Source organism: Neopelma chrysocephalum, unplaced genomic scaffold (assembly GCF_003984885.1).
Source record: "Neopelma chrysocephalum unplaced genomic scaffold, ASM398488v2 Primary Assembly neopelma1_253, whole genome shotgun sequence".
In the NCBI taxonomy this organism is placed as follows: domain Eukaryota; kingdom Metazoa; phylum Chordata; class Aves; order Passeriformes; family Pipridae; genus Neopelma; species Neopelma chrysocephalum.
The window spans coordinates 2408851-2422638 of record NW_020897915.1 but is presented as its reverse complement, the minus strand read 5'-3'; the positions used below and the strand labels follow the sequence as shown (position 1 = coordinate 2422638).

Below are 13788 nucleotides of genomic sequence, written 5' to 3'. Positions count from 1 at the left end.
CATTGGTGCATCCTCTAAAAATCAGATTCTGTGCCTGTTTTCACACACTTCTAAACCAGACTTGACCAAAAAACACCACTGTTGTCCAGGAAGATCTTATTTCATGCTGTTTTCTTGCCTAAAATCCCTTCACCTCTCGCTGACCCTCACAAACTGAGACACTGTGTATAAGAATTAGACCCGAAAAAGGGCTTTAATTCCTGCTTATGCTCAAACAAAGTTTTCTCAGCAGCTGGAAACACCTTTGCAGATCTCATGATTTTTAAACCCAAGGCTCCAGTTGGCATTCAGCAGTAACTCCAAGGACACTGACACACATCTCAGTTGACAGTACACAAGGAACAGGACCTGCTTGTTCTCTCTTCTTCTGTTTTGGTTTCTGCAGCATTTTGAGACAAATAAAGGCATCAAAGCAGCGCTGCTGAACTAGGGGAGGTATTTTGAGTTTTATTTATGTTCAAAACTAACCGGTCACATTTCAAAGGAGAGTAATAACTAACACACTGATGTCTATGATGAATTTAAGGATCTGCTTTTATTATCGCTATAATAAATTCAGCCAATGAGAGAAACTCCTTTAATGTCACACAAATTAAAGAAAGACATGAAAGGTTATGCTGGAGGGCAACACCACAGCAGAGGGGGTGAAGTACCTTCAGTAAAGGATGGATTTTGTCCACAGGGAGCAGGAGAGGGTTCCTTCTTTTCCGTTTCTCTATGGCAGACTGAGCATCAGCGATCGCCCACTTGTCTATGGGGTGAGGAAATGTCTTTTGGACCCGCTCCTGTCCAAACACAGAGTGCACTGAGATCAACCACAGCCATCAGAGAGAAGTTTAAATAAAACACAGCACAGCAAATTACTTCCCCTGTAGTACAGACAATTATCCTCCTCCTCCTCACTGTTTGCAACACGTTCTCCTAATTGTTCTCTCCCTCTTACCCAACTCGGCTTCTCTCTTTGCAACAATCCCCACCAACCTCCCTTCCCTGAGCACCAAGAACTTCTTGAAATCTCCTAAAGTACCTCCTGATCTATCATCTTTGCAAGAGCAGCAAGAAAACTCAGGTTTCAGTCCCTACTTCCAGTGGAAGGTGTCCCAGCCCATGGCAGGGGGTTGGAAGTGGGTGGTCTTTAAGGTCCCTTCCAACCCAAACCATTCTGGAATTCTATGAGACCAGGAGCCCAAAATATAGGCACCATCAGGAAATACTGAACAGTTTACAGGCTACAAAAAACCCAAGTTGACATTGTTCCTGTTTCAGAAAAGGGTGTAACTTGCCCAACAGCAGGTCAAGTTTATGGCAGAAACGAAAAAGTGAAGGATGAGACGGGAAAAAATGGTGAAACCTTTGTGTCCCTTTGATAAAAGGTTTTTTTGCACGTATTCTGAAATCTAACAGGAGGCCTGAGGTTTTCTTACAGGCAGGTTTTCTTAGGGGCAGCTTTTAAATATTTGCATGTGGCCATTTAATGCTCGACTTTCTGTGCCAGTGCCAGGTAAGGACACGGTGACCTTTCCTCTTGGAGAGCGGCCGACAGCGCTGGGCTGGTTCACCAAAACAGACCTTCCTCAAGATCCTACCAGGAGATCATCCCAAAACATGGAGATAATGTGGCATTCAGATGTCCTTCAACACGGAATCATAGAATTCCAGAAAGGTTTGGGTTGGGAGGGGCCTTAAAACCCTTCTCACTCCACCCCCTGCCATGGGCAGGGACACCTTCCACTAGCCCAGGTTGCTCCAAGCCACATCCAACCTGGCCTTGGACACTTCCAGGGATCCAGGGGCAGCCACAGCTTCTCTGGGCAACCTGTACCAGGGCCTCCCCACCCTCCCAGCCAGGAATTCCTTTCCAATATCCAACCTAAACTTCACAAGTAACACGCTCCTTCTGCACTTCAACTTCACTGCTTCCTACTGTTTTCTTGGGAACTCTTTTAAGGGCTTTTTCTATTTATAGAACATTTATAATTTGAGATTTTTAGACCTTGATCTTGCAAACAAACACTTAAGCCTAACATCATGCACAAACAGTTCCATTAACTCCAGGCTGGTATGTAAATATCTGCATGATAAACTTTAGAGAGATCACAGCCCTCATGTTTTCTCTTAACAGCTAAAAACAGCCCAGGAGCAGATCCAAAAGCCCTTATCCGTGGATCTCGGATTCCTGCTGGCAGCAAAACCTCAACAACAACCCAGAACAAAACTGAATTATAATTTCCCTGCTCTGGAAGGCTCTGAATGTATCGACCTACAGAACATTTACACCTTAACTCTGTGTTTTTAAATGAAATAACTTACATTGCCAAAATTAACAATGTTTTATTTTTCACAGCTTTAGAATATATGGAAAATACACAAGATTTGGCATTTGCTGTGACAGTCCCAAATCAGAGTTGAGGGTTTGATCAGCTGGGAACTGCAGAAAGAACGTGGAATTTCTCAGCTCCACATCCAAAGGTCAAATCCACACTCAAATCAGACTCTCCAACCCCGAGAGCTATTAAGTGACTATTAAGTTTTGCTTTTACTTAGTGATTTGATAATCTTTATGCATCACTATATCAAAATACATTAATCATAAACCAAAATTAATAATTAATAATTAATAATTGAATAAAGGGCATCTAATAAAAATCTAAAACCCTCCAGGCAATTATTTTGCAAATATATATTTTTACATATATTTTTATATATATAGACTCCTCTTTATTTCCAAGACACAAATATAAAATATTAGATATTTTTGTGCATTATATGTATTATCCTTTTTATTTCCACGACATCCATAGAGAATACCAGACAAGGACTTCATTTTGCTCCAGGCTACAAATCCCAGACATATAGATTAATGTAAAATTAATAATCTGCAAAGCTGTAATGGGTCACAGCCACATGCAAGCACTTTCTCCCTCCAGACTCCATTAAATCCTCATTTTGGAATGATGACACAAAAGCAGACAGCTGCAATAATACAAGAGCCTCAGTGAGTTCAGTAAAGTCCCAGGAACATCCAACTCTGTTCCCTCAGCTGCACAATTCAGCCCTGACAACAGTAACCTTTCATTCTGATATTTCCTTTTTTCCCCCCCCGTGTGTTTATGTCAAGAAGAAAGAAAAATTCCTAAATCCAAGGTGCATTTGAGGAGTAAAAAAATCCTTCAAAGCATCCTGCATTTACAAAAATGATGCTGAAAAGAAAAATTCCCAAAATTTCTATTCTTAAGGATAGGAAAATGAGTTTCCAATTAAACTTTCTAATAAAATCTAAATAGAATCAGGGAATGGTCTGGGTTGGAAAAGACCTTAAAGCCCATCCAGTTCCACCCCTTGCCACTGGCAGGGACACCTTCCACCGGACCAGGTTGCTCCAAGAAAACACTTTTTTGGGTTTTTTTTTGGTTTTTTTTTGGTTTTCCAAGTATCCAGTTGTACCTCCACATCTTGGACAGTCCGGGGCTGAGCGATGTACAGTTTGTTCAGCAGCTGAAGGATCAACTCCTCAATGTAATACAGGGAATCTTCCTTGGCCGACAGGTTTGGGTGAACCTGTTGCTGAACCTGCCCAAAAGGAATGACAAGAATTAGGATTTTCTGTGGAGGAAAGGACAGTGCTGCAGTGCTGCAAGCTCACGGGGGTTCCAGTCGTTTCCCACAAGTTTCCCCATGGAGTTAAGGTGGTAATTCCCACTCCTGCAAGTAAAAACTACGTGTTTGGCCGTTGTGGTGGGGAAGGAGTTTCAAGCCAAGGCAGATTTCTGCCAACACTGCAGTGAAACAATCCCTGTGGGTTACTCATCCAGGAATGAGTAACTGCAGTTCCATTACTAACCCTGACTGTTGTAGTCACCACCTGGAGTAAGAACTCGCCCTACCTGGGTGACTGAACAAAGGAGCAGCATGGACTCACCAGAGGGAAAGACTGGATAAGCAAGGAAAAGCTGATTCCCACCTCTCCCCAGAGCAAGGCAGGATAATGTGTTTTATCTCTCTACACAGAGATTAATCCCAGCTCTGGTTTCCAAGGCTAAACCAGACCAGACAACCCCAAATAGGCACAACCTCAGCATGTGCCCACAATTCACTCATCCCGGGCCACCAGGATGTTTTCCCACTAAAAATCCCCCCAACCAAACCACCCCACCTTAAAAAGGAAAAAAAAAAAGCTCTCAAGAGTTAGTCTCTACACTCAGTTTTCCCTGGCAGCCTCTCAATCAGGAAAGCACTAACTAGACCTCAAACTATAGCCAAAAGATTCGTAAGGAATACAATCCAGGGAAATTCCCTCCTCTCCCCATACAAATTCTATGTTAATCACCTCGAAAAAAGTAACCTGACATACTCACACTGGCATTCACAAGAAAATGGGTTGGGAGCTTTTGGGGGGAAGACAAGAACACCTCTGGGTCCAGTTCTGATCCTATGAAATACAGGCACTTCCAACTCCAAACCCCATGGGTGAGACCCCAAACCCTGGGAGGCTCTGAGGGTTTCCTCCAAATTTAACAGAATCCCAGAATCCCAGAAAGATTTGGGTTGGAAGGGACCTTAAAGACCGTCTCATTCCACCCCCTGCCATGGGCAGGGACACCTTCCACTAGCCCAGGTTGCTCCAAGCCCCGTCCAACCTGGCCTTGGACACTTCCAGGGATCCAGGGCCAGCCACAGCTTCTCTGGGCAACCTGTGCCAGGGCCTCCCCACCCTCACAGCCAGGAATTCCTTCCCAGTATCCCACCTAACCCTGCCAGATGTCCAGTTTTGTTACAGAGCTTTTGTACAACCCTGTAAATGTAATTTCACTTTCTGTGTCTCAAACATGAATCTCCCTCTGCGCTTCCTAGAACTGTTTCCCAGCTGACATGGATAAAAGATCCTGAAAGAAGGAAAGAATCCTCAAGAAAACCAAACCCACTCCTGGAAAACCCTTACTTAAGACGTGTTTTACAACAACAGTCAGGGCATTTCGTGTTCTTCCTGAACATGAGAGTTTAATTCACAAAACAATGGAAAACCAGGAAGTGCTGAGTTAAGGTCCCTCCACATATCTCTCACAGAGCACCACTATAAAAAAGCAATTGCTAGCAAGGGAATAAGATGGAATTTTATGTCCCTACAATGAACGCTTAAAGATGCTCCAGAGGACTGACAAGAACAGGAACTGTCAGAAGATGAGGAAGGGAAGCCTTTTTCCCCTCAGGAGCAGAGAGGGAACTCCCATTCCCTGTATCAGACCACATTCTACTCCCACCAGTCACCCACTGTACACACAGACATCGCTGCCACAAAGAAAAAGGACTTTATTTGTACTTAACAGCTTCTGCCATATTCTCCTCAGCTTTCTCAGGAGCACATGGATATCCAGCAAGGCTGAGGGGCAGCAGAGGAGCACAGAGTCCTCCTCAAACGCTGACAGGGAACCTCAGCCTCGTACAAGGAAGACAAATCCCAGAATTCCAGAATGGTTTGGGTTGGAAGGGATCTTTAAGATAATCTCGTTCCACCCCCTGCCATGGGCAGGGACATCTTCCACTAGACCAGGTTGTTCCAAGCCCTGTCCAACCTGACCCTGGACACTTCCAGGGATCCAGGGGCAGCCACAGCTCCTCTGGGCAACCTGTGCCAGGGCCTCACCACCCTCCCAGCCAACAATTCCTTCCCAATATCCCATCTATCCCTGCCCTCTGGCAGTGGGAAGCCATTCCCTGTGTCCTGTCCCTCCATCCCTTGTCCCCAGTCCCTCTCCAGCTCTCCTGGAGCCCCTTTAGTCCCTGCAAGGGGCTCTCAGCTCTCCCTGGAGCCTTCTCTCCTCCAGGTGCACACCCCTCAGCTCTCCCAGCCTTTCCTCCTAACTGTTCCATCCCTCATGGCCCTCTGTCATGGAGTTAATTTTCCTTCAAAAGCAGCAAAACTGACAACAAAGCCCAACATTTTTTGGTTGAGACAACTCTTCCCTGAGGATCTAGAAAATCAGCTTCCATTTGAAATGAGCCTGCCTGCAGCATTCTGGAAGGTCCCTGAGGTACCTGTGCACTCCCTGGCTTTCAGAGAAGTTATTCTGACATAAGTGATGAGAAAAATAAAATGTTTTTATTTTATCTGACTGTTTGTCAGAGCAAAACAAAAACACTTATAAGCCGTGCACTGGCTGATCAAATCAGATGCCTCTGGATCAAGGAACACTTATTCCCTACAGTATTCCCCTTAAGCCTGACTAAAAGGACTGGAAAAGCAAGGAGGGATTGACAAACACTGAATATAAACAAAAAAAGCAGGAGGAATTACTGAGGACATGTTCCTTAGGGAAGGTACATCCACTGATTTCAGGTTCAGACTGAAATATCTGAGCACAACTATATAAATTGGCATGGAATAAACACACCAAAGCACACTGGGCTGAATATTATCTGTCTGGTAACTGTTTAAGGGCCAAAATACCCTTTAAAAACCCCACAAGGTGTTCCAGAGCTGTGCTGCAAGAACTGAGCAGAAGGTATCACAGACACCAGATTTTTAACCTATTTTATCTCTGAAACAGTGGAGTGTCTGAAGTCATTAAAGAGGCAGATTAGGATTAGCAGGACTAATTTCTACAGTGTCATTCACATGGGATTATTCCTCTGGGAGCTGTTCCAAGGAATGGAAATTAAACAACAGGTACAAGTGTGGCACTGAAACTTGGCCCTAAGGCCTTTCTGGGGGACACATTTTGTTTTTAGATGAGAATTCCCAAACTGCTGCTTCTCCTGCTCCTCTCCTCTACTTCTCCCTACTTTTCTACCCCCCAACACGTATATGTTTGATGAAAAGCCACAAAAGATCCTCCAGAAATGAAATCAAGCTCAAAATTCCTTCTCAGTGAGATGTTAATAATCCTCACAGAGCAAGTTGTCTGTTCAGAAAGAGATGAGGATGAAAACCTTTCATGGAGATAAACAGTGTTAAAACTACAAACAAACTGATTTTTTTTTTCTTGGCAGGGTTAATTTTGAAGTGCAGGAATTCTGAAGTCTGAATATCACTAATAGCTGCATTTGGGGTAACCCAGAACTCCAGAGTATAAAAGCAATGGTCAAAGGGTTGCATCTGACATTACAAAAAGCTGAGGAAAACAAAATTTAGAGTAAAAACTGAAAATAACTTCTTTTTAGCCTGTGCTAATGGGACAAACCAGCAGCTTGGCCATAATAATGAAACATATTTTTACATAATATATGTATTTTGATAGTTAAAACACATCCAGAAAGCTCCAGTTGTTCCACAGTGAGCACAAGAGCAAAGCAAGAGATGGTTCATTAAAAAAAACCCAAGAACAGAAAAATCCCAGCATATACCATCAGAAATATGGATTCATATTCCTGAAAGACTTGACAGCAATATCCCATTTCTCTACTCATATTCAAAACCACATTTTCAGAAAACAGCATTCCAGAATTACCTGAGATTTCAGAACAAGAAGTTTCCCATTTAAAATGTCTGTGCTTAGGTTGGGGTTTTATTCTTCCTTATCTTTTCCCTCCTGAAGATAACCCTGACCATGAGAAACACAAAACATCTGCTCCAAAGGCATTTTTTTTAATCCTGCATCTGGATGATGCTCCAGAGGAAGGGAACCAGATGTAGTAACTTAAAATTTCTGATGCTTCTCTTATTCAGTGAAAAAGGAGGTTTATATTCTCAACTGATTGATATTCCCAAAGCATAATTCTTTAGGAAGAACCACAGATATTTAAACACTTGAAGAGAAATCCCAAATAGAAATTAAAAAATTACAAAGTTGACATTTTTATCTTTAGCTATTTAATTACACTTTTCCTCTAGGATACTGTATTTGAGGGGAGGGTGAATTGAAGGAGGGATGATGGGTGGTGCAGGCAGGGAATCTGACCCTGAAACAGCATCAAAGACTGTCCTAAGATCTCCTGGGATCCTCCTTGGTGCAGACAGAGAAATATATATTAATAATGACCCAAATACACACCAACTCCCCTTTCTCCACTTGATTGCTGCTTCCTTTTATCCACAGGAACTAAAATGTGGGTCTGTTTACATGTAAACAAACCATATATACATTTTAATCTTAAAAACTGACGGGAATTTAAGTGTTTGGATTTTATCCAGCCATATAAAATGCTTTGTTTAAACTGAGATAAACCCTGAATGAGGCTGGCACAGCCTCTGCCCTGTGACAGGGAAGGCAAACACCACGTGGAGATGGTTGTGCACACACCTGAATCAATGCTGATAATTCTCCCAAAAATTCTCCGAATTCTCCCAAAACTCTTTCCCAGGGAGCTGAGAGCTGCCCTGGGCTCTGAATTCAGCACCCAGGGGCTTCCTCTCCCCACTTATCACATCCCACCCTTCCCAGGAACGGCTCACTCAGGCAGATGGAATTATTCAAACCTTGAATCTGAATCCCAGAATGGTTTGGGTTGGAAGGGACCTTAAAGACCAGCTCATTCCACCCCCTGCCGTGGGCAGGGACACCTTCCACTAGCCCAGGTTGCTCCAAGCCCCGTCCAACCTGGCCTTGGACACTTCCAGGGATCCAGGGGCAGCCACAGCTTCTCTGGGCAACCTGTGCCAGGGCCTCCCCACCCTCACAGCCAGGAATTCTGACAACCTGGAGACAGTGAAGACCCTCAGAGCAATTTCTTCGTGAACCAGCTGGTCACTGAAATGACATTAAAAAATTGGGGAGAACAGAGGCCACGGAGACAGGAAAGCCACGTTTTCCACTCGAGGAAGGGGAGCACAGCACTCACTGAAAGCCTGGCAAAGGGAATCCATGAGGGAATTATAAAGGCAAATAAGAGACTCAAGGGCTCCTCTGGAAGAGATTAGATAACGCTGTGCAAAGAGAGAGAGGGGAGAAAAAGCAGGGAGGGCAGGAGAGGTGGAGAGGAGACAGAGGGTTCCCTGAAAGACACGGGTGGAATGGGATGAGAAAATGGGAAAAGCACCCTCTGGGATTGGAGCCCAATCCTGAGGCATAAAGGCACCACAATGAGGTGAATCACAGCTCCAGTGGTTTTTGATTCCTGTGACTATTCTCCAGGCCAACCCAAACACTGATTTCCACGTTCCACTTTACCAGCACAGGTAGGAAGTGTTTCTTCTGCTGAAGCAGAAGAAATTACACCATTCCCATTGAACACCTCACATCTAAAATCCACCTTCATTTCATGCCAGTGGCTGGGAAAACTCTCCTGTTACCATTTGCCAACTGCAGATTCCAGTGGCAGTAACTTCAGGTAAACAGTGTAAAAAAGAAAAAAAAAAGAAGCATGAAAATAATGGGATTTAAGTAAAAGGACCAGTTCTCTTTGGTTCCAAGCTGAGGCATTCATAGAATAATGGAATGTTGGGTGGGAAAGGACCCTAAAGTCCACCTCATTCCAAAGCCCTGCCATGGGCAGGGACACCTTCCACTCAAATTCATGTTTGTGGCAACTGCAAGTCTATAAAGGTCCAGACTTCTGAGCTCAAATAAATATATTTATTAGAAGCTAAATGACCTAACAGATTTCAAACCTAAATATAACTATTTAAAACTACTTAACAAGCAACTTTCCTGTTGGAACTGTAATGCATTAAATAATAACGCATGCTAATGAAATTAGAATGCATTAAATAATAATCTCCTATAATGACACTGTAATACATTAAATAATTCTAACCCAAAGGGAGCCTGATCTGCCATGGAAAACATGCAGGGAATAAAGTGGGGCACTCCTGCACTTCCCCCAACGCTGGCCAACCCCAGCCATGGACCTCACACAAGTCACATACACCAACTCCCAATATGTTTTAAAATATAGAAGCACTGAACTAATGTAAACTTAAAAAAAAAAAAAAAAGGCCTCAAAACGGTCTTTTATATTTCTCTACACAACATTTGCTAAGAATAAACCCTTTAGTCATGCTCTAGAAATTTGATGAGTGGTCCAGAGCAATGGTGGAATTGTTTTAGAAAATGCAAATAGTGCCCAGTGCCAGGATTATCCCGACATGTGGTGCCTGCAGAGCCGTGGGGATTAAATGTTTGACGGTCTCTGTTTGTGGATAATGGAGAAAAACCCAAAACAAGAATCCCTGCGAGATGCTTGCAAACTTAATTTAGAAAAATCAAAGAGCAAAGCAACTGATTACACAGCTCTTGTTTACAGAAATGCGTTTTTAATTTGCCAGCGGATTCGTAAAAGCAAACACAAATGAGAATCCCAGAATGGTTTGGGTTGGAAGGGACCTTAAAGCCCAGCTCATTCCACCCCCTGCCATGGGCAGGGACACCTTCCACTAGACCAGGTTGCTCCAACCTGGCCTTGGACACTTCCAGGGATCCAGGGGCAGCCACAGCTTCTCTGGGCAACCTGTGCCAGGGCCTCACCATCCTCCCAGCCAGGAATTCCTTCCCAATACCCCACCTAACCCTGCCCTCTGTCATTGAAAAGCAATTCCCTGTGCCCTGTCACTTCAGGCCCTTGTAAAATTCATGCAGAGGATGCACAAGAACATTTTAGGGTGAAAAAAATCCATCCATACAAATCCAACAACACGTTCCTCCCTATTTTCAAAACACACACACCAGCTCCGTGGAGTCACCCTGTTTCATTTTGAAGTTCCAAGTAACTGGAATAGTTTATTCCAGGGAGCAACAGAAGGTATTTGGTGTTAATGAATTTTTCAACCCAAATTTTTTATGCAGTGCATGGCCAGCACATTGAAACTGGGACCTGGGAGTTACACACTCAGCTGGAACCACTGGAATTCGTACAGGATTGTCATGGGCTCCCCTGTAACAGCAGCTCAAGTCACCAAACCACAGTGACCACATAAAAAATATTGTTTCCTTCTGATTCACTAACTTTGACAGGACTTTTATAAGGAGTTTCAATATCCTCACTCCCTACTCAGATTTCCAGCCCAGCTAGCAGAAGGAAATAAAGTGTTTTAAGAGCAAGGACAAAATCCCAGCTAAAACAGAGTCAATGTGTGAAACTGCTTTGAATTTTTCAGCTTACAAGATTCCCAGGTGCCAGTGCTAAGTATTAGGGCATATAAATATAAAAAATATATTATATATATATATTTATATATAAATATATAAAATAAATATATCTGGCTTAAAGATGTCTTGCCATTTAGTTTCATTTTTTTCTTCCTAAGAAGACTCACACCGGAAGGTGGAATTCAGCACCACCAATTTTAAAGAGTATGACACTTAAATGAATACAAAATATTGTTCTAAAGACACATTCTCACCTTTTTTTCACATGTTAAGGTAAGAACTGATGCATTTTACCATTTTTTCCCCATTCATGATGTGTTAAGGGTCAACTGTGTAGAATTAAACCAAAGCAAGGGTTGAAAAGTGTTTGATAAAAAGAAATGACCTTAAACTTGCTGAAATCGTGATGAAAGAGACTGGAGCTCTTCAAGGCATGTTCTGGACTTAAAATCCAAGCAGCAAGGAAATATTATATTATCCATCTCCATATCTTTCTGTGTTTTAGAATGAAAGACTTCTCACACCCCAACATGAACAAGGAAAACCAAAACCTTTCCTCTTTTTTCTGCTCCCAGTTTCTCTCCTTCAAGAAATGGTCATTAAAGGGAAAAGCTTCCAGGAATGGAAAACAGCATTCAGGACATTAAAAATCCAGCTCAGAAGTTCAAAATAACCCCCTACTCCAGGTGTTTGACTAAAAAGTTTCTAAATTTCCTATAAAATTTTCATCTCAAAGCAGCCTGCTTGGAAAGATCACATGTAATCTGGGATGAGTGGATTTTTAAACCTCTTCAGGACAAAATTACAAACTATTGGAAAACAGTGGTGATGATGTTTAATAAATTCTGTACTTAACACAAAACCTGATGCTTTCACACTTGGGATTCAGTGCCAGCCTCTTCAGCTCTCCTAGAAATAATGGAATAGTTATCTTGGATAATCTCGCTATCCAAGTGAAAAAGTAAAGATTTTGTAAACAAAACAACCCATAAATTTACTAAAATATTCTGGTTTACTCCAGTGTTTATTTTAAAGACTATCTTTTAAAGAATGTATTTAAACTGCCAGTGTCTCCCTGCCTGCAAGAACTGACAGTGATACAGTTTTGGGTTGACTCACTGATACTGTGTGTTCACACAAGAAATGCACATTAAAGTCCCATTGCTTCATGCTCCAGGGTGGGTCCTGCAGACAGGGAACTTTCCCCAGGGAAAAAAAAAAAACAGGATATAAGCAACTACATATTTTTACAAGCAGCCACTGGTATCACAACTCTATTTTGGAAAGCTGAAATTCTTGCTCTTTCCACCAAAACCAAATGCACAAACAAAAAAAATTGGTAAGAGCAGCATTAATCCATCAATTTTGACACTATTTGTATTTTAGGATGATGAAAACACCTTTAAATTTTAAAGAAACCACGTTTGGGAGGATGCTGGTTGGTGTCAAGGTGCTGTTTCAGGTTAGGTGCAAGGGGTCAGGAAAAGAACAGCGTGGAATTCTCTAAGACACTGGGAAGCAGCTACTACAAGGAGGAGATTTAGGAATAAAGAGCAGAAAAAACAGGATTCTTCAGCCAGGCAATCAGGGGTTTCTCTGCCAGCCAGAAGACTACTTAGCTGCCTTCTAACACAAGTGACAGGGGGGCCTAGAACAAATGCAAATCTTCTATCGGAAAAAAATCAAAGGGAGTCGTTTCCCCACAGCATCAGTATATCTATTCTTGGGAAAAAAAGAGAGAAACCACTCATGAGTGCCTGCAGGACCTGCATCCCAGTCCTGCCCAGCAGCAGAGATCCAGATCAGCCGGTGATTATGAACTATGGAATAATCCCCAACCTTTGGAAATGACACACAGCAGGACATCGCTCCCACCAACACCACTTTAACCACTCCCTTCACTGCTGAAGGTGTCCTTCCAAGGGGGGGGGGTGGGCTGGGGGCTTCCCTGCCATGCAGAACACATCCTAAAAGGATAAATTTATCTGCCGTGAGGTTTCCAGCGTGGTTTATCTCGTTCATGGAGCGGGAAGATGCCTCAGGAAGCACAGGGTGGCTTCACCCCGCAGGACAGCCCGGTGATCTCCCGGGTGTCAGAAGCACCTCGGGAGGGTGCTCAGCGAGAGAATGTGGTTCAGGAAAGAGCCTGGAAAAGCCGCCTGGGGGAAAGGGATGCAGGATACCATCCCACTGCACATCAGCAGTATTACCAGGCTGCCCAGAGAAGCCTTGGCTGCCCCATCCCTGGAAGCGCCCAAGGCCAGGTTGGAGCAACCCGGTCTAGCGGAGGGTGCCCCTGCCCAGGGCAGGGAGACGGGCTTCCGGGTCCCTTCCCACCCGAACCACCCTGGAATTCCAGGATTCCAGGGCTGCCCTTCCAGGATCTTGCCCTCCCCTGTTTAAGGCAGGGAGCGAACTTCATGAAGCGAAGGCGAAGCGGCGCCCGCCAGGTCCATCACCCTCTCCAGCATCCGGGCACGGAGCAGCACCGCGGGGACACCGGGAGCGCCCCACGGACCAGCGGGAGGCCGGGGGGGATTGGGGGGAGAATCTCCGGGGGGGGATCCCCTTCCCAGCGCTCCCCGGAGCGCAGGTGCCGCCGCCGCCGCTCCCCCCCTTCCCCGCCCCGGGACTGACCTTGCGCAGGGCGGGCACGAAGAGCCCGCGCCATTTCGGGCCGTTCTCCTCGCCCAGGAACTCGTAGGGCTGCGGCGGCGGCTGCATGGCGGCCGCTGCCTCCGCATCGGGGCCGCGCCGCCGCCGGGCC

The 13788-nt window shown here is 44.3% G+C and overlaps 1 protein-coding gene across 1 annotated transcript in view; it reads right to left on the bottom strand.

The window, feature by feature from the left end:
• Nucleotides 1-13745, bottom strand: part of SOS2 (SOS Ras/Rho guanine nucleotide exchange factor 2) — a 42301-nt gene extending 28556 nt beyond the window's left edge. The window contains exons 1-3 of the mRNA XM_027704024.1: nucleotides 13659-13745; nucleotides 3445-3570; nucleotides 654-785 (exon numbers count right to left, since the gene is read on the bottom strand). Coding sequence (XP_027559825.1) covers nucleotides 654-785; nucleotides 3445-3570; nucleotides 13659-13745 — 345 coding nt within the window. The remainder of the gene's footprint in view (nucleotides 1-653; nucleotides 786-3444; nucleotides 3571-13658) is intronic.
• Between the last annotated feature and the right edge of the window lie 43 nt (nucleotides 13746-13788).